The sequence below is a fragment of the Tupaia chinensis genome, unplaced genomic scaffold (genome assembly GCF_000334495.1).
Source record: "Tupaia chinensis unplaced genomic scaffold, TupChi_1.0 Scaffold149831_1, whole genome shotgun sequence".
Taxonomy (NCBI): Eukaryota; Metazoa; Chordata; class Mammalia; order Scandentia; family Tupaiidae; genus Tupaia; species Tupaia belangeri.
The window spans coordinates 1,403,030-1,428,225 of NW_006209676.1; the positions used below are offsets into that span (position 1 = coordinate 1,403,030).

The 25,196-nt window shown below is 38.3% G+C and overlaps 1 protein-coding gene and 1 pseudogene across 1 annotated transcript in view; both read left to right on the forward strand.

Annotated features, from left to right (window-relative positions):
* The window catches only part of STAG1 (STAG1 cohesin complex component), a 314,569-nt gene that overhangs the window by 235,864 nt on the left and 53,509 nt on the right, over nt 1-25,196 (forward strand). Inside the window, 1 exon segment of the mRNA XM_027769480.1 lies at nt 24,955-25,047. Within this exon segment, the coding sequence (XP_027625281.1) occupies nt 24,955-25,047 (93 nt within the window).
* LOC102499803 (26S proteasome regulatory subunit 7 pseudogene) lies at nt 7,860-9,324 on the forward strand (annotated as a pseudogene).

A 25,196-nucleotide genomic window follows, 5' to 3' on the forward strand; every position in this document is an offset into this window, starting at 1 on the left:
GGGCCCTGGAGCCACGTGCAGGCGCCGCCGCCGCCACCGCGCCACGCCGAAAATGAGGTTTCTGAAAGGTAGTAAGATACAGCTTTTGACTTGGGCAGTGACCCAAAGTGAACCACCTTCTTCAAAGTTAAAAACAATTTAAAGTGTTGGATCGCTTTTTTCTTTTTGGTAATGTTTAAACTGTTCGTTATCATGCAAAACAAAAAGGAAAATAAAGGCTAAGAATTAAGTGAAAGTAGAATTCAATAAAGTCAGAAAGAACACTGAAACCTGCTTCAGCTTGAGGATTTTTTCTACTCTAAACACAGTCCAAGGCTCTTCCAAGGGAGAGTTTCTCGTAGGTGACCACATTTCCTTGATAAAGTTGGGATCCTGGAGAGCTACTCCCAGAATAGGGTAAGCTAGAAATAAAACCTTACCAGTCATTCAGAGGCTAGGGGATAAGGAAAATAACCTGTTTTAAAATTTATCTTTGTTTAAATGGGGGAAGAATATAGGCCTCCCATGGAAGTTTATATTTATGAGCTAGCTTTTTCCTATGTTTTGGACCTGAATTCATACTATTATAATGGTAAAAAGTAAATAAAAAAATAACAGTGTTTTTTTGAGATTTTGGGTTTTTTTGGAGAGGTTTTGCTATAGGGCAGAGACAGAAAACGAGAAATCACCACCAAGGGGATGGCCACGCCACAATCCCTTCTCCTCTATTCTCCTCTCAGGATCTTGGGCATGCACGCACAGGCGCCCAGTGTGAGTTTAAGCCATCAGGTCCAGGTCCAGGACTTGAACTGCGGTCGACTACATGGGAGTCCAGCGACATAGCCATTATGCCAACTGCTGGTCCCAAAAAGTAGCAGTGTTTTGCAGTGTTGGTATCTCTGAAGTACCTAATAAAGTCAGATCTAAATCTTACTGAACTTATCTTAAATAATTTTCTACAGATAAAATGGTAAGTAAGCTCATAGTTGAAAAAAAAAAATCACTCAACTCTAAAGAAAACGAAACCATGAATAGAATCATGACAAGAATCAGACAAAAAAAAAAAAAAAACAACTTCATACATTGGAATAACCTGACACAAATACGAAATAAAAGTTTCAGTTTTTTTATGAAATAAAAAAGGCTTGAACATAAAACTGTAAACTGTTGATTAAGAACCTAAGAAAGATATTAGGGGGACCAGCAGTTAGCATAAAGGCTATGTCGCTGGACTCCCATGTAGTTGACTGTGGTTTGCGTCCTGGACCCGGTGGCTTAAAACTCACGCCGGGCGCGTGTGCGTGCGTGCCCAAGATCCCGAGAGGAGAATAGAGGAGAAGGGATTGAGGCGTGGCCATCCACCCTGGGGGTTGATTTCTTGCTTTCTATCTGTCTGTCTCTCTCTGTCTTTCTGGCGAGCACACACACCCTCTAGCAAAAACCTCTCCAAAAAAAAGGAAAGATATTAGGGCGCTTACTTATCCTAACAAAAGATAAAGTGTTTAAATAGTAAAGATGGCTAATATGCTTGCATAAAGAACCAGCAGTTTGATACAGAGCATTCTTATCTTGATATGAAATATTCTTTTCTCAGAGAGAGGATTTTTTCCCTCTGATCAATAATTTGTGGATATCTCTAAATTTGTGAGATAGTTGGATTTTTTAGTTTTAATTAGAAGGATGGTTATGTATTGGGTAGCCTCATGATTTTTCTGTCTTATTGGTAAATTCAGTCTTGAGATGCAAAAATTAAAGTTAATTTCTTTTTATTAATAACATAAGCCACTTTCAAACTGTATTACAGTTTTACTTTTTTTTTTTTTTGGAGAGATTTTCACTATAGGGCGCGTGCGCTCGCCAGACAGACAGAGAGAGACATTAGAGACAGAAAGCGAGAAATCACCCCCCAGGGGGGATGGTCACGCCGCAATCCCTTCTCCTCCATTCTCCTCTCGGGATCTTGGGCACGCACGCACACGCGCCCGGCGTGAGTTTTAAGCCACCGGGTCCGGGACGCGAACCGCGGTCGACTATGTGGGAGTCCAGCGACATAGCCATTACGCTAACTGCTGGTTCCCCAGTTTTACATTTTTTGAAATATCTTTTAATATGATCAGTAAGAATTTATATATTATACACAATTAGTTTTACTCTGATTTTTTTTCATCTGGTTTTGTTTTCTTTTGTTTTGGAGGGGTTCCTGCTACAGGGGGCATGCGCTTGCCAGAAAGACAGACAGAAAAAAACAGAGAAATCACTCCCCAGAGGGAGGGGAAGGGCCATTCCGCAGTCTCTTCTCCTCTGTTCTCCTCTTGGGATCTTGGGCGCACACGCACCCGGCAAGAGTCCAAGCCAATGGTTCCGGGACTCAAACCACGGTCGACTACATGGGAATTCAGCGACATAGCCATTATGCTGTTGGTCTGTGGTTTGTTTTTTATATTCCAATTTTTTTCACAGATGTCATTTTGGTTGTCTGGGTTACTTACATTTTGGCCAAATATTGATGATGATTGCATTTAGTAAATTTTATAATACATACTTTCTGGGCCAGCAAGTGACTTGGTTGTTAAGGCACTTGACTCCACATGGCCGATTGCAGTTTGAGTCCAGGACCTGCCGGCTTGCTTGCTCATTTTCTCTCCCTTGCTCTCTGTTCAAATTAAAAATAAATGAATAAATAAATACAATTAAATCTTTTTAAAAAATGAATACATACTACTAATTAAGAGTTAATTCTACTTTGCATATAATTTAAATTTGTCCTTTTACAACAATATTCCATAATTGGAATGAGAATTTCTATTCTTCACCCTACTTCTTTAAATATTTTCTGTTTTAAAAAATATTTATTTATTTATTAAATTTGACCAGAGAGATAGAGAAAGGAAAAATGAGAAAGCAAGCCATCAGGTCTGGGACTCAAACCATGATCGACCATGTGGGAGTCCAGTCCCCCAAACAACACGGCACCTGCTGGCTCCTTCTATTTTTTTTTTTTTTAATGGTCACTGTTTTTTGCTTTTCTTCTTTTTTTAACATTCAATCAAATATTTTCTACTTTTTAAATCCTATTATAGCATAATTATTTTTAAGACTGTTTGCTTTTCTCTTTAATTTTTATCTGACACATTCTTCTAATAAAAGGTAGCTTCATTTTTGTCATCAATCATGGGACATACATAGTTCTTGTCATTGCCACGGTGGTAATGCAGATTTCGTGAACAGCATTGGTTTTCTTTATGTCAGAGGAAATATAGCAGCATCATTTAGGTGCTTTATTATCCAGTTACCTTCCATTGGTAGTTGTGTATCAATTTACATCTGAATTCTGAAATTCTCCTTACTTAGGTGTCTCTCATGTCACTTCTTCTCATTTTGAAGTTGCTGGTAGTTTTTTTTTTTAATCCAAAGAATATTCAGTTATCACTTTGTGTGCATTGTGTCTATAATGTAAAAGTCGTCCTCTAAATGATACTGTTGAAAAGCATGAATTTTTTGTTTTGTTTTGTTTTTGTGGGTTTGTTTTTTATTTTTATTTTATTTTGTTTTCTGTAGAGATAGATTTTTTACTAAAGGTTGAATGCACTCACCCAGAGAGACAGAGAAACAGAAAACGAGAAATCACCCCCCTAGGAAGACGGCCACACCACCGTCTCCTCTCCTCATTCTCCTCTGAAGATTTTGGGCACACACGCATACATGCCTGGCATGAATTTTAAGCTGCTGGATCCAGGACTCAAACTGCAGTCAACTACATGGGAGCCCAGCAACATAACCATTACACCATCTTTTGGCCCCAAAACGCATGAATTCTTAATACACATGCAACTTTAAAAATTAATCTTTCATTGCTAAGATTCCTCCATTTTAAAAAACTTAATAATTACTAGATCAGGAGTTGCCAAATCTTCTGATCCCCTATGTAATATAGGGTATTCTTGGAAAAAAAATTTTTTTAAGAATTCTTTTATTTAACTTTATTTATTATTATTATCATTATTATTTTCCAGTTTGATCAGAGAGAGACAGAGATTGAGACAGGAAGAGAGAAAGCAAGCCACCAGGTCTGAGACTTGAACCATGGTTGACCATGTGGGAGTCCAGCACCTTTAACCACCATGCCACTTGCCGGACCCTATTCTTGAAATTTTAAGAGCCACTTTTTAAAGTTTTTGTTTGTTTGTTAATTTGCCAGTAAGTATGTGTATGCACTAGTCAAAGAGAGGAAAAAAGTAAAAGCACTCCCTACTCTGGCATGGTCATATCATAATCCCTTTTCCTCCATTTATCCATTCTGTCAGGATTTGGGGTACACACACACATGTGTCCAGCATGTCTTTCAAGCTATGGTGTCTTGGATTTGAACCACACAGTCAGCCATGTGGGATCTGGTACCTTTAACCACCAGGCCACAGGGCCAGCCCACATAAGTTTTATGCACATATAATTTATATTATTTGTATCCTACTTCTTAAGATACCAACTTCTCAACTCTAAGTCATCCATGTTATTAACTTGTATAACCTTGAGTCAAGTAGCTTAGTTTTTTTTTGTTTTGTTTTGGGTTTTTTTTGGAGAGATTTTCACTGTAGGGCGCATGCGCTCGCCAGACAGACATAGAGAGACATAGAGACAGAAAGCGAGAAATCACCCCCCGGGGGGATGGTCACGCCGCAATCCCTTCTCCTCCATTCTCCTCTCGGGATCCTGGGCACGCACGCACACGTGCCCGGCGTGAGTTTTAAGCCACCGGGTCTGGGATACGAACCGCGGTCGACTACGTGGGAGTCCAGCGACATAGCCATTACGCTAACTGCTGGTTCCCAAGTTGCTTAGTTTTAAAATAAATAATTTTGTCAAAGTATTTTGTAAATTTTTTTAAAGAATCATTTTTATTTTATTTTATTCATTGTCATTATTTTATTTATTTTTTTTTTCTAAGTTGACCAGAGAGAAGGAAAGTGAGAAAGCAAGCTGCCAGGTCCAGGACTCGAACAGTGGTCAGCCCTGTGGGAGTCCAGCCACCTAAACCACCACACCACCTACTGGTCCCAAAGTATTTTATAACTTTTAATGTGCTTTCCAGATATTAGCAGCAACTAAAGCCATTTCTTTGTGTCTTGGTTTACTTATTTGTAAAATTAAAAGGTGAATTGAACCAACCTTTTCTGGCTTTAAAATTCTGCAATTTGTGCTTAGGCTGATAATTGTACTGAAAATGTCTAGATAGAATCTTAACAGTTGTTACCTCTGGAAAATAAAATCTATTTGGAGGTAGGCTAAGAAAGATACTTACATTCCACCTTATACTTTGTAGTACTGTTTGAGGGGAAGTTTTTATTGTTGATGACACTTAAAAGGGATGGTAATTTTATTACAAATATAATTTTTTTAATCGCCAGAGGCTATGTACGTTTACAAAAGAGAGAAAATAAGAGAAAGCACCCTCCCATGGGGCATGGTCACACCACAGTACCCTTTCCTTCATTTCTTCATCCTGTCAGAACCTTGGGCACACATACATGCACTCAGTATGCCTTTCAAGCTCTCAGACTAGGACTAGAACCACAGTTGGCTATATAAGGTCCAGTTCCCAGGACCAACATGTGGTGTGGTGGTTAAGGGCGCTGAACTCTCACATAACTGGCCATTGTTTGAGCCCCAGACCTGGTGGCTTCCTTTCTCACTTCCCCTCTCTTGCTCTTGCTTTATCCCTCTCTGGTCAAAATTTAAATAAATAAATAAAGGAGGCAAGAGAAGAGAAAGAAGGGAAGGGAAAAAGAAAGAGAGAAAGTTAAATAATAATTCTTTTTAAAAAAGGAAAAGATCCAGCTCCCAATGCAGAGTACCCAACCACTACACTACAGTGCCAGCCCAGTAATAGCTATTTTAAATGTTAAGTGCAATGCATTGAAAGCTGGATCCTACATGGCCATCCATTTTGAATCTAGTCTCTAGCAGCTGGAAAATCATATCAGTCCCTTATATGTGTATGCTCAAATACCCCATGGGATGGAAAAGTGGAGGAAAAGAGATTACAGGGTGACCAGGCCCCCATTGGGGAGTGCTTTCTCTCTTTCTTTGTCTTTGTTTCTCTCTCTTTGTCTTTCTCCCTAGTACCCTCTGCCAATAAAATAAAATTTAAGTCAGAACTAAGATATCTTGATTCTCCATAGTAATCTCAGGTTTTGGTTTAATCACATGTAACATACAGAGTTATAGAAATGAATACTAAAAAATGCTTAGTGTGTTGTGTCTTATTTGCTTTAGCAATATTATTTTGTTATTTATAAATGTAATATTAAAGCTATAAGAAGATTTAGAAATCATTTGATGAAAACGGCTCATTTTATATAAGACCTTTAGAAGGGGATATTATTGTTTTTATTGCTGCTTAAACTTTATAAATCATATTAACAGAAATGCTTCTATTTAATTAAATCTTTTAAGATTTAATTTTAAAAATTTTAATTCTAGAGGCTAGCAGAAGGTGTAGTGGTTAAGGCACTGGACTCCCATGTAGTCAACCGGTTCGAGTCCCAGACCAGGCATCCTTAAACCCATGCCAGATGCGTGCGTGCATGCATGCCCAGAATCCCAAGAGGAGAATAGAGGAGAAGGGATTGCAGTGAGGCCATCTTCCTCTGGGGGCCTGATTTCCCACTTTGTCTCTCTGGCACGTGCACATGCTCTGTAGCAAAAATATCTTAAAATTTTTTTTTTGTTTTATTTCTGTTAGGTTGTCGGGAAAGTCATGATGTATTTTTCTATGTAAAAGAGCATCATGACTTTCCCGACAACCTAATATAAAGTGGATATTACCATAATCCCATTTTATAGATAATGAACTTGAGCCTTAACAGACTGAGGCCTTCATAAGAACACAGACTTACAACACAAGTCTTTTGAATCATTCTAGCAGCCTTTTTGTTAGTGCTCTTAAAATCCTTATATTAATCTTTTAATATAGCTAGTTCTGGAATTAATTAATTAATACAGTTTGTTCTGGGGGGTTTGTTTTTGTTTTTTGGAGAGGTTTTTGCTGTAGGGCATGTGCTCTCTCCAGAAAGACAAGAGAGATAGAAAGTGAGAAATCACCCCCCGGGGGGATGGCCATGCCGCAATCCCTTCTCCTCCATCCTCTCTCAGGATCTTGGGCACGTACGCACACGTTCCCAGCGTGAGTTTAAGCCACCGGGTCCGGGACTTGAACAGCGGTCAGCTACATGGGAGTTTAGCGACATAGCCATTATGCTAACTGCTGGTCCCATTATTTTTTTTAAACATATTCTCTAAAGGCACTTTGGTTGACTCCTATTGAACACATTTGGTAGTGACTATTAATCTGTTGGCACCTAGTCAGGTTTTTTTGTTTGTTTTTTGTTTTATTCTATAAGCCTAAGGCATATAGAGGAGACAAGGTGTTACTATGATTTTAAACAGCTCAGTTTTGGGACCAGCAGGTGGTGTGGTGGTTAAGGCGCTGGATACTCCCACATGGCTGACCATGGTTCAGGTCCTGGACCTGGTGGCTTGCTTTCTCACTTTCTCTCTCTCTCTTTCTCTCTGTGTCTCTCTCTGGTCAAATTAAAATAAATGAATGAATAAATAAAATTAAATAATTCTTTAAAAAAGTTCTCTCTCTGATTTCTCTCTTTTTTTTTAAAGAATTATTTAATTTTATTTTATTTATTCATTCATTTTAATTTGACCAGACAGAGACACAGAGAGAGAGAGAGGGAAAGTGAGAAAGCAAGCCACCAGGTCCAAGACTCCAACTGTTGTCCACCATGTGGGAGTGTCCAGCGCCTCAACCACCACGGCACCTGCTGGTCTCCCTGATTTCTCTTTTAAAAAAATAAATAAATAAAAAAGGGAAGGCACCACCGGAAGCGAAGAACGTGCTGTGTAATCTCTGAAAAATTGAAGTACTTGGTTCTCCCAAAAATGCCGGATTACCTGGGTGCAGATCAGCGGAAAACCAAAGAGGATGAGAAAGACGACAAGCCCATCCGAGCTCTGGATGAGGGAGATATTGCCTTGCTGAAAACTTATGGTCAGAGCACTTACTCCAGGCAGATCAAGCAGGTTAAAGATGGCATTCAGCAGCTGCTCAAGAAAATTAGTGAGCTCACTGGTATTAAAGAGTCTGATACTGGCCTGGCCCCACCAGCACTCTGATATTTGGCTGCAGATAAGCAAACGCTTCAGAGTGAACAGCCTTTACAGGTTGCAAGATGTACAAAGATAATCAATGCTGATTCAGAGGACCCAAAATACATTATCAATGTGAAGCAGTTTGCCAAGTTTGTGGTGGACCTCAGTGACCAGGTGGCACCTACTGACATTGAAGAAGGGATGAGAGTTGGTGTGGACAGAAATAAATACCAAATTCACATTCCACTGCCTCCTAAGATTGACCCAAGTTACCATGATGCAGGTGGAGGAAAAACCTGACGTCACATACAGTGATGTCGGTGGCTGTAAGGAGCAGATTGAGAAATTACAAGAAGTAGTTGAAACTCCACTACTTCATCCAGAGAGGTTTGTGAACCTTGGCATTGAGCCTCCCAAGGGCGTGCTGCTCTTTGGTCCACTGGGTACAGGAAAGACTCTCTGTGCTCGGGCAGTTGCTAATAGGACTGACGCGTGCTTCATTCAAGTTGTCGGATCCGAACTTGTACAGAAATATGTCGGTGAGGGAGCACGAATGGTCCGTGAACTCTTTGAAATAGCCAGAACAAAAAAAGCCTACCTTATCTTCTTTGATAAAATTGATGCTATTGGAGGGGCTCGCTTTGATGATGGTGCTGGAGGTGACAATGAAGTGCAGAGAACAATGTTGGAACTGATCAATCAGTTGGATGGTTTTGAACCTCAAGGCAATATTAAAGTGCTGATGGCCACTAACAGACCTGATACTTTGGATCCAGCGTTGATGAGGCCAGGGAGATTGGATAGAAAGGTTGAATTTAGCTTGCCTGATCTAGAAGGTGGGACTCACATCTTTAAGATTTACGCTCGTTCAGTGAGTGTTGAAAGAGATATCAGATTTGAATTGTTAGCACGACTGTGTCCAAATAGCACTGGTGCTGAGATACGAAGCGTCTGCACAGAAGCTGGTATGTTTGCAATTAGAGCACGGTGAAAAATTGCTACTGAGAAGGACTTCTTGGAAGCTGTAAATAAGGTCATTAAGTCTTATGCCTAATTCATCCTTGCTATCTGACATACAACTGAGTCCGGAAGGCTTTGAAATGAAAGTACTTCTTTTGTAATCCTAACCTTATCTTGACTTGTTAATAACCACTTTAGACATAAAATAAATAGCTTCAAATTGTATGTTTTCCAGATCTCTTTACTCTGTAGTATAGATAAAGATGATATCTAATGTTATTAGGCAGAAAAGCTTGTTTGAGTGTTTAGCTGTTTTTTGATTCACTACCATTTAGGAATTGTGTAGCATATAAAGTACATGCTTATACTATGTATGTTTTAGGGATGTGCTAGCTGGGTGCTATGCCTGTATTATCTCATTGTATCCCCCTAACCACCCAGTGAGGGGGATCAATGGATCTTGATCCAATGGATGCTAAAACTTTCCACCTAATTTACTTGTAGTGGCAGAACTGGGGTTCAGGTTGAAGTTCTATATTTCTATTATCTATAGCCCTATTGTGCTCTTCTCATCAGAAGCACATCTAGGTATAAGACCATATGCATTACAATAGTTTTTCTTGCCATGATGTTGAATAATAAAGCTTTGGCTGCACCCTTGTTTAAGTAGAAGTGGAAGAAACATTTGATGTAATAAGTTTTGCTATGCTTTTTAACTGATTTCAAATCAGTCAAGACAAATTGGAGATTTTAGTGAATGGTGAAATGATGCAGGTAAAGCAGAAAAAAATTAATTTAGAGGATCCAGAATTGGCTTCATACAGAGAAGTAATTATTTTCATTTTATAAATTAGTGGTTTAAAATTTTGGTAATATTCCTATTAGACTTATGTTTTACAGTAAGATATTTTAAAAATAAAGTTTGTTTTAGAATTCTCAAAAATAAATAAATAAATAAATAAAAATAAACACCTCAGTTTAAATGACAGTGAATGACTATTGAAGTATACAGAAGACTTCAGTAATGACATATCTAAAATTCTGTCCTTTTTCCCCCTTTAATATTTTTTTCTAAAATTTAAATGTAATAAAGTAGATATTAAGATAGTTAAAAATATGTAACTGTAAGGGTATTTTTAAATGTTAAAAATAGTTAATATTTGTAATGGTCATTTAGGAGCAACTTGAAAATCTTACAAACATGAAGTAATTTTGTTCTATGTTGTTGAAAAAAATGTTAACATGGAATGGGTTATTTAGCAAGGGAGAGAAGCCAGCTGACTGGCATCTGTTTTTCTCTAGTCATTAACACATTTATAAAACCTTTTCAGCCTTTGGAGAGGCTACTTAGATTTTAATTAATAAATTATGCTTATTGTTAGTTTTTGGTGTAAAACACAGGGTAGAGTGGGTTTTGTAAGCTTAGGCATATTCTTACTATTAAAAAAAACGAGGGGGCAGGGGTTGGGGAAATAGCAAAACTCCTATGGATAACCACTGTTATCATTTTGGTGTATTTTCTTCTAGTACTTTTCCTGACACATTTTTAATGTATGCATACTAGTCCATCATAATCCTATACCGTAGTTTAACACTCACCTTTCTTGGATATTTACATTTAAACATATTTATTAATAAAATTTGTTCTGTAATGGACAGTCTGCTATGAAAACTTGCCCTGTGCTTTTCATTGTTTCATCTTATATTCTTTGAAATGAAATTGCTAGGTCAACAATTTCATGTACTTTCAAGGTTTTTTTAAGTTATAATGTAACTCAACAGTAAGTTCTATTTTATAAATTGAAGTATATGAGAAGACTATGTCAAAAAATAGGCTTATTTTCTTGAAACCGAAGCAGACTAGGTTTCACCAATGAGTATTTCCTCTGTTCCCCTAATTTCTAGAGTTGAAGCTCTTTGGCAGTCCCACAGGTCACACTCAGTGTACTTTGCTCCGGTGCCCCCTAGTGCTGGTCATGTAGAAGCAGCCTTCAGTCTCTTTTCTCTCTAGAAGAAAACATCCTTCTTCCTTCAGCTCCTTCTGGACATATGCAAAGGCATTTAAAGAGCCAGGTAAATAAGAGTTAGGGCTAAAACAATGCCCCATTGCCTTCTTTGGCATAGGGATCTGGAATGTAGCCTTTACTTTTTTTCCTCCAGGGAGGAATGGTTCTTTCTGTAATCTTAATTTTGTGTGACTCTGCTGTACCCTGCATGCTTCTATTCTGGACCCCATTAGGGCAGGCCAGAGGCAAACATACCTGCCTTCTGGACCCTGGTCTTACTACTAATCCTTTAAGTCAAAGAAAGTCAGCATTCTCTAGTTACAAATCATTATTATCAAGATAATTTAGCTGAAAAGTCTGTTCCTCCATCACCCTGTTGACTGAAGGTTCTTTTCAGTAAACTCTGATTTGTTTTGACCTCTGGACTACACAAAGAAGGATAAGAGTGAAGGATGGAACTGATAGTGTGAGGGGACATGTTTAACCTTGTTATTCTTCTCACAAATACACAGACTTAGAAACAGTCTCAAATGCATAAAAATCTATAGGCTCTTTCTACACTTTTTTTGTTCTTTCCTATCCACTCTTTCAGAATAGCAGTGAAAAGAGCTTGCTCACTCAGTTCCTTGCCCAGAATTTCTGTAAAAACAAAATGCAGATAGCATCTCTCTTGACTGCAGAGTTAACTGCTTTCAGGGAAGGGTATGGAGCCAAAGATGAAAAATAATAGATGTTCATGTAGAAACTAATTTTGAGTAATATGTAACCATTTTATTTCATTGCTTTTCTTCTAGGACCTTCCACTCTCATTTCTTAAGAATTTTATCCTCCTCAATTACCTGGTTGGTTTTAAACCTAACCTTTTGGTTGTTCATAACTCACGAGTCTTCCTTTAATTGTTGTGGTTACTGTTATGTCCAATCGCAAGTGCTTGGCTGGCTAGAGTAGAAAAGTTAAGGGAGAAAGATCAAGGTCTTATTTTATATCCATTTCCTCAGATGTTTGTTTTGTTTTGTTTTCAAAAATCTGAGGATTAGGGCCAGCAGGTAGCATTGTGGTTAAGGTCCTAGACTCCCACATGGTGAACCGTGGTTCGAGTCCTAGACCTGGCAGCTTGAAACTCATACCAAGCACCTGTGCATGTGTGCCCAATATCTCAAGAGAATGGAGGAAAAGGGATTGCAATATGACCATTCCCCAGGGGGTGATTTCTCACTTTCTGTCTCTGTCTTTCTCTGTCTCTCTGGAGTACACATTAGCCCTATAGCAAAAAAACCTCTCTCAAAAAAAAAGAAAGAAAGAAAGAAAAGGAAAGAAAGAAATCTGGAGGGCCAGCAGGTGGTATGGAACTTAAAGTGGCTGGATCCGACATGGCCAATTCCAGGATTCCTGAGGAGAATAGAGGAGAAGGGATTGTGTCATGGCCATTTCCCCCCAGGGGTGGGGAGTGATTTCTCATCACCCCCACCCCTCTTTCTCTCTCTCTCTCTCTCTCCCTCTCTCTGTTTCTCTGGCGAGTATATGTGCCCCATAGCCAAAATAAAACAAAAATCTGGAATACAGACATAGGTGGCTGAACTTTGCCAAAAATTTATCCAACCCCAACATTTTAAAATTCCCTGGAAACCAGAAGTAAATACATTCAACTTAGAAGAGAACTCACAAGTCATGCTCCCAGCATTCTACTAAAACCCTATTCCCAGTCCTCCAGGTGTAGGACCTTACTTTCTAGTTGAGAATCTCTCACTAACCTATCCACTTGGATACTGTTTTCACCTACAAACTTAATAGCCTTTAATTAATAGCCTAATAAACATATGAACTTAATACATGGACCAGCAGGTAGCATGGAGATTAAGGTGCTGGATCCCACATAGCCAACTCTGTGGTTGAAGGTAGTTTGGAAATTACATTTGGCTCATGTGCATGTATGCCCAAAATCCTGAGAGGAAAATGGAGAAGGGATTGCAATGTGGCCATCCCCCTAGGGGGTGACTTCTCACTTTCCCACTCTCTGTCTCTCTCTCTCTGTCTCTCTCTCTCTCTCTCTTTCATAAGTACACAGGCCCTATAACAAAAATTTTTTAATGTAATGCTTAATGATTTAAGTAATGAGCTAGGACTGAGATGATCTATTCTAAATAGCAATTATTATCATGTAAAAATGTGTTTTAACAGCGCTTATGGGAGGTCTGAATAATAGAAAATCATTAAAAATACTTAGAGCCAGGCCTCAGAGCCTACTGGTTAGGGAGTTGGATCCCACATGACTGACGCTATGGTTTTGAATACCAGCCCTAATGGCTTGTAAGACTTGTGTGCATGCATGCCCAAAAACCAGCAGGATGGAAAAATGAAGAAAGTTTGCTCCTTTCTCCCTCCCGCCCTCTCTCCCTCTTTCTCTCTCACACTGGCACAAAAAAAAATCTAGTCAAAACATAAAATATAACACTTTCTACTTCCTAGAACAGCAATTACAGATTTTTCTCTATCAAAATTAGTAAGAAAATAAATTTTCTTTTCTGTTAGACCGTTTATTTAAAGAAAAAAGGAAATAGGTACCTACTTAATACCCTCTGAGTGATGTAGTAATGCCTTTTGCACCTACAGTAGGCTTTTTATTTTTGGAATGTGTTTTCCTAGTAATTAACAGTTACTAAGTGTTTGTTCAACTACCTGTTGCTAACCAGATTATCTGTTTAAGAAGCTTCCATGTCTTAAATTTTCAGCATTTATTGTGTTGGAGCATGTCTTTTAATTAAACTCAAGTTTTAATTTTGCTTCACTTCTTAACAACTGTAGTAAGATGAGTGTCAGTTTCTTTCCTTTTTTTTTTTTAAGAATTAATTATTTATTTAACTCCATTTCTTATTTTTTAATTTGACCAGACAGAGACAGAGAGAGAAAGGGAAAGTGAGAAAGTAAGCCACCAGGTCCAGGACTCAAACTGAGGTCAGCCATGTGGGAGTCCAGCACCTTTATCTACCATGCCACCTTCTGACCCAGCATCAGTTTCTTAATGTACAAAATCAGAATGATATAAACTGCTGGATGTTTGTTGAGATTAAATTGACAGAGATGTTTCAAATAATAATACCTGTTTTATTGGAAAAATCTCAACCCTAGTTTTTGCTTTCCCAATTTCCCTTGCCAGAATAAAGAATTTATATTAAATGGGACCTGTCACAGAGGTGCCGACAAGTGGGGGCATTGCTGCACCGTGTAGGAAGGCTCTGAGTTTGTATCCTGGGTCTGCTTCATGAAGTTGGAGGTGACCCACAATCTTAGCTGGCTGCTGGGATTGGGGGAGGATCTTGCCATGAAGACACTGTTGAGAGCACCCACTTCCTAGAACTACATAAACATAAAAAATAATTTATATTAAATTAATACATAGTCCATAGCTATTGGAGTACATAGTTGTGCTCAATGGCTAGTATAGGTTTGGGTACAGCATGGTAGATTTTTGGGGGGATAATTTGGGAACGCAAGTCTCTCACTTTGGTCCTAACAGTCACTACTTTTCCCCTGCCCCTCTGACTCCTTTAGCTTCCTTCATCTTTGTACACTACAGGCAAGAAAAATGAGAAGATGTTTTGGAACCACAGTAGGCAGCTTAAGGGTTCCTGGATCATAAGTGGATTAGCCTTTCTGGCAATGGCAGGAGTTAGCAGGTGGGGATTCAAATGGACAAGAACAGCAGCAGCACTGAAAACTAGGTATTATATTGGGGGTTTAAATATTCAGTAGTCATTTTATTGTTTATTCACAAAAGTTGTGCACTCTCCTCTTTTTCTCCAAAAAAGATGCTAGTAGCAGTTATCATACAAGAAAGTAATTTCAAAGGTATAGTGTAGGATGTATGCCCACCACAATTGTGAGGCCTTTACTCATTGTTCTTTTGTCATTCCTTTCATTTAAGTAAATTTAGTTCCTCTGTCTTGTGTATAATACGGATACTATTAATAATAATACTAGTCATCGGGAAAGTCCTATGTTTTTCTCTACAAAAATGCACCATGACTTTCCCAAGGATCCAGTACAACTAGTATTAGTTGTATTTTAAGTAACTAATGACTTAATTCAGGTGAAAAATAATTTTACTAACTTTGTTGGATGTGAGTCACTAGGTATAGAGAAACATAATATAGATAAGTCTCTAAACAGTTTATGTATTGTTTGCTGGCCTAGTACAGTCTCAACATACCATCGGTCAAACCTGACCTGACATCTGTTTTAGTTCTCTTTTTTTGTTGTTGTTTTTTCTAGTTTGCTATAGAGTGTATGCACTCACCAGAGAAACAGAGAGAGTTAGAAATCACCCTCCAGGGGGATAGCCACACCATAATCCTTTCTCTTCCATTCTTCTCTTAGGATTTTGGGCATGCATGTGCACACACACACACACCCAGCATAATTTTCAAGCTTCTAGGTCCTGAACTCAAACCACACATGGGATCCATCCATCTTAATCTCTATGCCACCTGCTGGCCCCTGATACCTATTTTTTTAAATGAAGTTTTATTGGAACACAGCCATGCTTATTCATTTACCAGCTACCTAGGGCTGTTTTTGTGCTATTAATACAGTGCCAGAGTTAAATAATTGGGACAAGACCACGTGGCCAGTAAAGCCTAAAATATTTACTGTCTCAACCTTAACATGGAAAGTTTGCCAACGCTTGGCCTGGTAACATGTTGGGCTTGTTTAGCAGCCTTTGTCAGTTAGAAACACTGCCTTTACTTAGTAACTAGGAGTTTAGTTTGTATGCCTTTTTTATCATGAAAATTGATCACTAAATTCTTAAAACAGGCTTTATTTTCATATTCCTAAAACTTTTATCTCATCTAGTTCCTTATTTTACTACATGACTTGGTTTTGTATTTGCCCATTCTAAAAATGCATTATTTGTTAGATAATTTTGAACAAATTTTGTGTTTACTGCTAGTTTTTTCATGGATTAATTTTCTGGCTGTGATTATCTTAGTGGCATTTTATAGCTGTGGGGAAAAAGATAACTAAATTTGGTCTCCACTAGGCATATAAAATTGTGATACAAAATGAAAAAGAATAACTCATTTAAAAATCTGTATGTTTGTATGTTTATATATGAATTAAACTCATCTTCCTTACCAACTATAATCAGACTGAGATAGTTGGCTATTAGGGACAATCTATATTTTAATTCTATTTTTTCTTTTTTATTTTTCAAAAAGTTTACTTTTGTCATGAAAGAAAAATACACAGAGATAGGCACACCCAAAAGGATCTTCATGGCATGACCCAGCCCTAGCCTCAGTCAGCCCAGATCATAAGCATATGCAGACCCAGGACCTTTACCATGTGAGTGCATTACCATTGCACCACATGGCCCTTAAGCTCCCTATTTATCTAAAATGTCTAATTTGAACTTTCATGCCTTGAGGAAAGAGTCTTTCTAATACAGCTTATGTGATAAATTTATTATCATGATCGTGCCTACCTTATTTGTGTTCCTCATTGTTGAGCTCTTGATGATCATGTTAATTTATTGAAAAATTTCTTCTCTTTGTGAATAGATCACTGATAAACTGAAACTGTTTTGGCCCTTTTACATTTGGATATATGTAATTTTCCGTGTGTTTTTTGTTTGTTTGTTTGTTTGTGGTTTTTTGTTTTGTTTTTGTTTTTGTTTTGCTATAGGGTGCATATGCTCACCAGAGGGACAGAGCAGAGACACAGAGACAGACAGAAAGCAAGAAATCACCCTCCAGGGGAATGGCCACACTGCAATCCCTTCTCCTCCATTCTCTCCTTGGGATTTTGGGCTCACACACATGCTCCCTGCATGAGTTTCAAGTCTATGTGGGAGTCCAGCAACATAACCATTAGGCCATCTACTTGTCCCCCTGTCTTCTAATTTTGGATTTCACTAAATCTATTAGGTATCAGAAAACTCCAACCAAAATGATGAAATATATTACAAAATGGATGCAAGAAAAAATAGCCAAGATATAATTATTTCAATATGACCTTATTACCTGATTCATCTGAATTCTGTTCTCCAGTTATTCTAGAAAAAGTTCTCTTGATGCCAACCTGTCCATTGCCATAAATACCATGTATAGCTTATATGGACTAGATACAGAATATAAAAACATGAGACAGTCCCAAGTTTTCATCCCAAGGCCTCCCTATATGTGCCCGATGTGCATATGTGTGCCTGTGATCTGGACTGGCTGAAGCTGGAGTGGATTGTGGTGTGAAGACCTTCTTGGAGGTGCTTGCCTCACTGTCTTTCTTCCCCTCTCTCTGGCTCCCCTTTCTCTCTCTCATGGAAGAAATAAACTTTTTTTTAGAAAGAGTTAGAGCTTGTCCTACAACCTGGTGGTTAAAGGAGCCAGATCCCATGTGGCCAACACACCAAATCCTAACAAGATGGAGAAAGCGTATTGGCATAACCATTCTCTCTCTTCTTCCTCTCTCTCCCTCCCTTCCTGTTTGCCCTTTGACAAATAAGGAAGGAAGGAAGGAAGGAAGAAAGGAGGGAGGGAGGGAGGGAAAGGGAAGGGGAAGGGGAAAAGAAAAAAGAAAAGAAAGATAAAGCATAGTAAATAGTGAGGCCTGCAGGTGGCGTGGTGGTTAAGGCAGCTGGACTCCCACATGGCTGACTGTGGTTAGAGTCTCAGACCTGGTGGCTTGCTTTCTCGCTTTCTCTCTCTCTCTGGTCAAATGAAAATAAATAATTTTTATCTCTCTGGTCAACCTTAAAAAAAAATGACAATGAACAAAATTAAATAAAAAATTCTTTAAACAGAATACTAAATAGTTAAGAGCATAGACTGTGTTCTAATTCACTTTGCCACTTACTAGCTGAGTATCTCTGAACTTGTCACTTAACATTTCTGTCCCTGTTTCTTCATATGTAAAAGAGGCGTTATAATTTCAGCACCAATCACAATTGTAAGGATTAGTTGTTAATATGTGAAAAGCCTGGATTGGTACTTGGCACTAGTAAGTGTCAGTTACCTTTTTTTTTTTTTTTTTTTTTTTTTTTTTTGAAATTTTTTTTTTTTTTTTTTGAGACATGGTCTAGCTGTATTATGCTTCTCCTGCCTCACTCTCCAAGTAGCTGGGACCATAGGTTTGTGCTACCATGCCTGGCTCTTCAAACAGTATCTACCTCACTGTTGTCCATAAATTAAAAAGCATCTATGGTTTATATTTTAAAGGAGTTCAAAGCTCACTTTTGCTATTTAGAACAAGCTTTTATTGTTTTGAGTTTTTTAAGAAAGATTTTTTGCTATAGGGTGCGGTACTCACCAGCAAGACAGAGAGAGAAAGCGAGAAATACCCCCCTCAGGGGGTAATAGCCGTGTTGCAATCCCATCTCTTCTTGGGATTTTGGGCACACACATAAACACACCTGGCATGAGTTTTAAGCTGCCAGGTCCAGGACTTGAATCACTGTTGAGTGTGTGTGGGAATCCAGTGATGTAACTATTACACCATTTGTTAGTCCCAATAACAGTCTTTTTTTTTTCTTTTTTTGGAGAGGTTTTTTGCTATAGGGCGCGTGCGCTCGCCAGACAGACAGAGGCAGAGAGATAGAAAGTGAGAAATCACCCCCCAGGGGCGATGGTCACGCCGCAATCCCTTCTCCTCCATTCTCTTGGGATCTTGGGCACGCATGCACACGCGCCCGGCGTGAGTTTTAAGCCACCAGGTCCAGGACTCGAACCACGGTCAACTACGTGGGAGTTCAGCAACATAGCCATTACGCTAACTGCTGGTTCCCCTAATAACAGTCTTAAACTGACAAATCCTGAACTTCTTTTAAATTTTTAATTTTTAGCACTCTGAAAATTCGAAAGATACTTACTGCCACATGATCCAGTAATGGCAGCTTGCTTCTATTTGTACAAAAGTACAGTCTTGGGAATAATAATCCCAACTATTTTAATCAAGCAAAATATAATAAAATGCCAGTGTCATGAAGTGGGATAAGTAAAAGCCCTGAGTTCTGAAATCCTTAAATTTTATTTCTGACTTTTCACAGGGATTTACTGTATGAGATTAGCTAACTCTGCTAAGTATACAATATTTGTGACCATTTCTCTAAATCTATCAGTATTTATTGATATAATTCTCTCAGTGGAATCTAATTAAATTAAGTTTCTTGAGTACTGGGGGTTGGGGAAGTCATGCTGCATTTTTGCATAGGAAAACACAGAAAAATATGTCATGACTTTCCCAACAACCTAATAGATTCTGTCCAAATCTAGGCCAAATTTTAATGTTAAAGAAGCTTTTAGCTTCTTCTATTTTCTTCGTTGTTTCACATTTCCAGTTTTGTCTTAAAATACTGGGTTCTAGGAAAAGTCATGACTTTTTCCAAAAAAAACAATACTGCTACTAGTCTAGTGCTATTACTAGCCTAACGGCAGTACCACATACTGATTGATATTGCTGCCTCACAGTTTAAGGTCACATGAGAGGCCAGGTTTAATTCCTGGCCCACCCTAAGGAGCTAAGTGCAGCAGGTCATACCTGTGGTCCCTGCTGTTTGGGAAGCTCAGGCAAGAGAATGGCAAGTTCCTGGCCAACCTAGACAACATGACAAGACCGTATCTGGGAGAATCTGATATAACAGGGCATACCTGTAGTCCCAGCTGCTCAAGAGGCTGTCAAGAGGATCAGGACAAGATATTTATGTGTTTTTTTAAGGGGAGGATAGAATAAGTAACTACTATTAATTATCCCATCAATAGATTGCTTACTTATTTGTGATACTAAATTTATAAGTCTTTGTATGAATTGAAAAGCAGTCATTTTACCTTAGGAAACCTTTCCTTTATGTTGGCCTTAAATCTTTTGCCTCTAATTTCAAAGATAGCTTATTCCCTAGACTGCTCCCTTATATACTAACCAAGAAATCTGCAGGAATAAAGAACATTAGTACCTCATAGCACCATAGTTTTGAAATTCAACAATTGCTGACTCATCTGTGGAGTAATACGTTGCTAAGATGTTCTGCTCCGCAGACTGAGACCACGAGAGGCCTAGGTTTGATTCTCAGTCCAACCTATAAGTACTAGACATGGTAGCCTGTGCCTATCTGTAATCCCAGTGACTAAGAGAGGCAGAGGCAAGAGAACTATGAGCTCAAGACTAGTCTGAGCAACATAGCTAGATCCTGTCTAAAAAGGAGCCAGCCACGGGAGTGAGTTTCTGTAGTCTCAGCTGGAAGGAGGATCACAACACAGGATCACAACGTGGCGAGACCTGATCTTTTTAAAAATTAAACTTAATAGTTATTTGTGGTATGATGGAGTGAACACATTATATATTTGTTCCTAGGATTCTGGTATCATCCATAGTAAAGTATACTGACATTTTCATTCAGTAGATACTGGCTTTTGTTTTTGTTAGAGGGTATGTGTGCTTGCCAGAGAGAAAAGGAAAAGAGAAGGCACTCACAAAAGCACACTTACACACACACACACCATGGGTATTTCGAGCACACCGATCCCAACCTATTTCTCATGCCTCAAGGTCTAGGACTTGAACCACAGGGTTACCATGTGAGATCAAGCTGCTTCAACCACCAGGCCACAGAGCTGACCTGCTATTAAACAATTTCTATATTGTAAGCACTTTCCTAGGTAGTAGTGATGAAACACTGAACATTCATCTTACGAACTCTGGGTTTACCAGTTAAGCAACTCTTTGTTCTCATTTGAGTGCCTTAGAATTATGTCAGCAGAATCACAGAATGATATAGAAACTCAGAAGACTTATTTCAACTCTCTTGTTTATGGATCTTAAAAATCTGTAATCCTATGATGAACTAATTTCTCTTAAGGTTATATAGCATTACTTTATTTATTTATTTATTTATTTTTAGTTATTCAAGACATTCCAGTAGGATATCTTTCAGGATCTCAAAATCATCATCTATACAACTGAACTACTGCTAATTGCATTTGTTTCTGTTTCTTATCTTGGTGACTTCTACCACAATCCATCTAGTAGGCAACGATGTAGAAATATAATCTTCAGTAGCCCCTACTCTAATTAGTCCCTAAATCCTATCAATTCTTATGCTTTAATTTATTCTATATGTAGTCACATCTTGACTATCAGTATTTTTCTTTCAGGCCATCATTCTGGGTTATTACTCTGGTCTTTGTTAGTATGTATGTCCATCTCAGGCTTGGATCCTTACTCTGTCAGAATCTATGGGTGTTCTGAATCTCAGTTTTTTGGTAAAACAGATATATTACACTTTGTAAGATGATTATGGAATTTAAATGGCCCTTAGAACATGTACTTGATATATAATAAACTAAAAAAAATTAGCAAAAGATTATAATCTACTCTTAACTGATTTATTCTACATTATTCTCTGTTCTGTTTAGAATATGATTTATTATTTTTACATAAGGTTTTAGTACTTCCATTAAAAATCATTTTTCAGTAGTTTCTTATTGCTGTCAAGGTAATTCAAGTGATTTGGGCATTTTAAATGGACTTGCAGTTAAACAGAAATGGATTATTCGTTCCCCCTTCAACCAATTTTTTCTTCCCACTCTCTTCCCTAATTTTGCCCCAACTATAATAACCACTTCCTTAAAGGTACCTCCTAGAGGACCAACAGTTGGCGTAGCGGCTATGTCGCTGGACACACCCATGTGGTAGGCTGCGATTCAGGTCCCGGACCCGGTGGCTTAAACACACTGGGCACATGTACATGCGTGCCCAAGATCCCAAGAGGAGAATGAAGGAGAAGGGATTGTGGCATGATCATCCCTCCTGGGGGGTGATTTCTCACTTTCTCTCTCTCTGTCTCTCTCTTTCTGGTGAGCGCATGCACCCTATAGCAAGAACCTCTCAAAATAAAAGGTATCTCCTAGGTTTTGAACATTCTGTACCTTAGCTGGACCATCTTTTTCTATAGCTAGACAGAGACTTAGCTTACATTTTATTTCCTTTGAAAATTCTTCAATAACAACTATTGACTCGAGTTAGGTTTTCCAACATGGGGTTCATGTTCTCTCCTATAATAGCTCTCTTCATATGCTTTTGCAGTAGCCTGCTCCCTATTAGTTTTTTCCAGTTCATTATGAATATTTGAAATTAAGGAGGTTCCAAAAATATATTTTGGTTATTAGGTGTTCATCTACAAGAACATTAAAGGTTCTGAAAATGGTGTCCTTTTTACTACAATGCATGAAATAAGCTCATTCCTTCTCCCAAATATTGTACTCACGTTAGCAAAAGGAAAAATGTATATAATTTTTTAAGTATCATTACTTTGAATCTGAAGGTGTCAGAAAGGAGTGTTGTCATCTATACAAAATAGAGTAACTTAAAGAATTTTATTTTAATAGAATACTTTTTAACTTTTTTCCTCATCATCTATTGCTCAGATAATTACTCTTCATTACTATTTTACATAATGATGTAATACTCTTACTCATTAGTCAGCGAGAAGAGTATGAACTCTGATATCAGGCAGTCCTGGTTTCAAACACTTACTAATAAATGTCAAATTGTTATTATCCAAAATGCTTGGAACCAAAAGTATTTCAGATTTTGGATTTTTCTCAGATTTGGTAATATTTGCATATATAGAATGAGATTTCTTGGGGATGGACCCAAGTCTAAACATTCACTTATGTTTTGCATATGTATGCCTTGTACACATAGCCTGAAGGTAATTTTATCTAGTATTTTGCATTGCAGGGTTTTAACTGTGACTCATCACATGTAGAATATTCCATGCATAGCATCATGTTGGCACTCAGAAAGTTTTGGATTTTGTAACATTTTAAATTTCAAGTTTTCATATAAGGATACTCAACCTGTAATGACTACTTAGGATTTATATAAATATTAAATTAGAACTCAAATCAGTGCCTGACATATTGTAGATTCTCAGAAAAGTCAAATTTCCTTTTATACCTCTCAAATGCCACTCCACATGCAATATTATCTGGCCAACTAATTAAATTCTTATTTATCCATCTAATCTTAGATTAAAGCTTATCCTATGAAGGTTACTTCAACTCAACTTTCTCTGCTACAGTTAGAGTTACTACTTACATAATAAATTTGAGCTTATTTAACTTACCTAATTGGTCTGTCTGTCTGCTGAGAATATTAACTTTTTGAGGGCATGCAGTCTTTTTTTTTTTGAAGAGTTTTTGCTATAGGGTGCATGCGCTCCCCAGGCAGACAGAGACAGAAATACAAAGTGAGAAATCACCCTCCAAGGGGGATGGCCACACCACAATCCCCTCTCCTCCATTCCCCTCTCGGGATCCTGGGTACTCATGCACGCACACGCACCTGGCATGAGTTTCAAGCCATCAGATCTGGGACGCAAGTCGCAGTCGACTACATGGGAGTCCAGCAACATAGCCATTAACGCTAACTGCTGGTCCCAAGGGCATGCAGTCTTTTTTTAAAAAATATATATATTATCAGTTATTTAATTAGGTTCTTGGCAAAAATTTAGAACACCAATTTGTGACGATAAACTCCATTTGTAAGGGCAAACACGGATTGCAGGTAGCCCTGGAGCTGAGGAACAGCTTTGATTCTTGGTAAAATTTGCAAGTCTACAGCTTTCTGATCAATCTTGCACTGCTCTGAAATCTCGTATTTCTCCTTCTCTGTGTCAAAGATCTCACCTTCCTGGTGTCTGGGCTTCCGCAGTTTCTTTTTCTTGAAGTAAGCATCAGTAATGTGCTTTAAGATTTTTACTTTGCTAATATCAATTTTCATGGAGGTGGCAATGACACATTTCTGGTGTGTTCTATGCAGTGGAACTCAATTAAGAACCAGTGGTCCAGTTATAAGTAGCAAGCCACTGCTCAGCTGCTTCAGTAAAACCACTCTCTTGCCTCTGTGGCATCCAGTGAGGATGATCAGAATGGTCCCAGGAGTGATGCTGGCTCGCAGCTCTCTCACATGCTGACTGAAGGGTTTTTTTGCTGTGGCTCAACAGCTTTCGAGGCACATCTTCAGTAGGATAATACCTAGGCATTTTGCTCAGTTTAACCATCCGGGTACCACTAATCTCGTCTCCACCAACTGGTTTTGTGACAGTCGCAAGAACCTTGTCCTTTTTTTTTTTCGATCCTGGATTTAGTGGCAGAATATTTCCTCTTGTACACAGCCTTCCTGGAATACATGGCAGACTGGGAGTATCTGCCAATGCCCCAGACTAGGACAGGGTTTCGGCTGCAATGGGGCTTCCCCTTGTTGGGCTTTTTAGCTTAGGGTCACCCTTTTTAACCTTGCCACTGGCATCAGCCTTCTTGGCTTCAGGTTCCTTCTCCTTAGTATCCTGCTTTGAAGCTTTATCGCCTGCCATCTTGTATAGTGGGAAAGAGACCTGAGGGCATGCAGTCTTAAATTTATCTTTTATCCACTGAAATTTGGCAGAGTGCTTAGAATATGGGAGAAATTAGTACATACTTGTTGCATAATTGTTTTCTTTTCAATGTGCTGCTGTGTTGTATAACCTTACTAACAGTATGTTTTATAGGAGTCACTCTCAATTTTAATATCAGCATAAATAAACCATATTTATTTACAGAGGAAAATCCTTTGAGAGCAATTATACTGAGCATTTCATAGCTATCTATAACTGAGTGTTTGCAATTGTCTGTTTTGCTGCTACTTCCATTAGGACAGATAACTAGGAAATAACTACACTAAATGGTTTCCAGTGATAAACTTGGTCTTATTAATTTCCTTGAAAGTAAACCAGTTTGGATATTTTCCATATATTATATATTCTGGATCAGTTTTCTGGGCTACTGTAATTCATGCTTGTAAATTTGAATGTGTCTTACAGGAGGATTTGTTGGTATTGAGGAAAACAGTGAAATCTTTCTTGGCTGTTTGCCAGCAGTGCCTATCCAATGTTAATACTCCCGTGAAGGAACAGGTAAGCAATTCTCAGTTAAGAGTTCTCAATAAAAACAACTCAAATGTGTTGATGAACAGTAAGAAGACATAGTTTTTATAGCATTTTCTAGCATACGTGTCCATCCTCAACATTTATAGGACCTGGAACAAGATGTCTGAATATTTAAG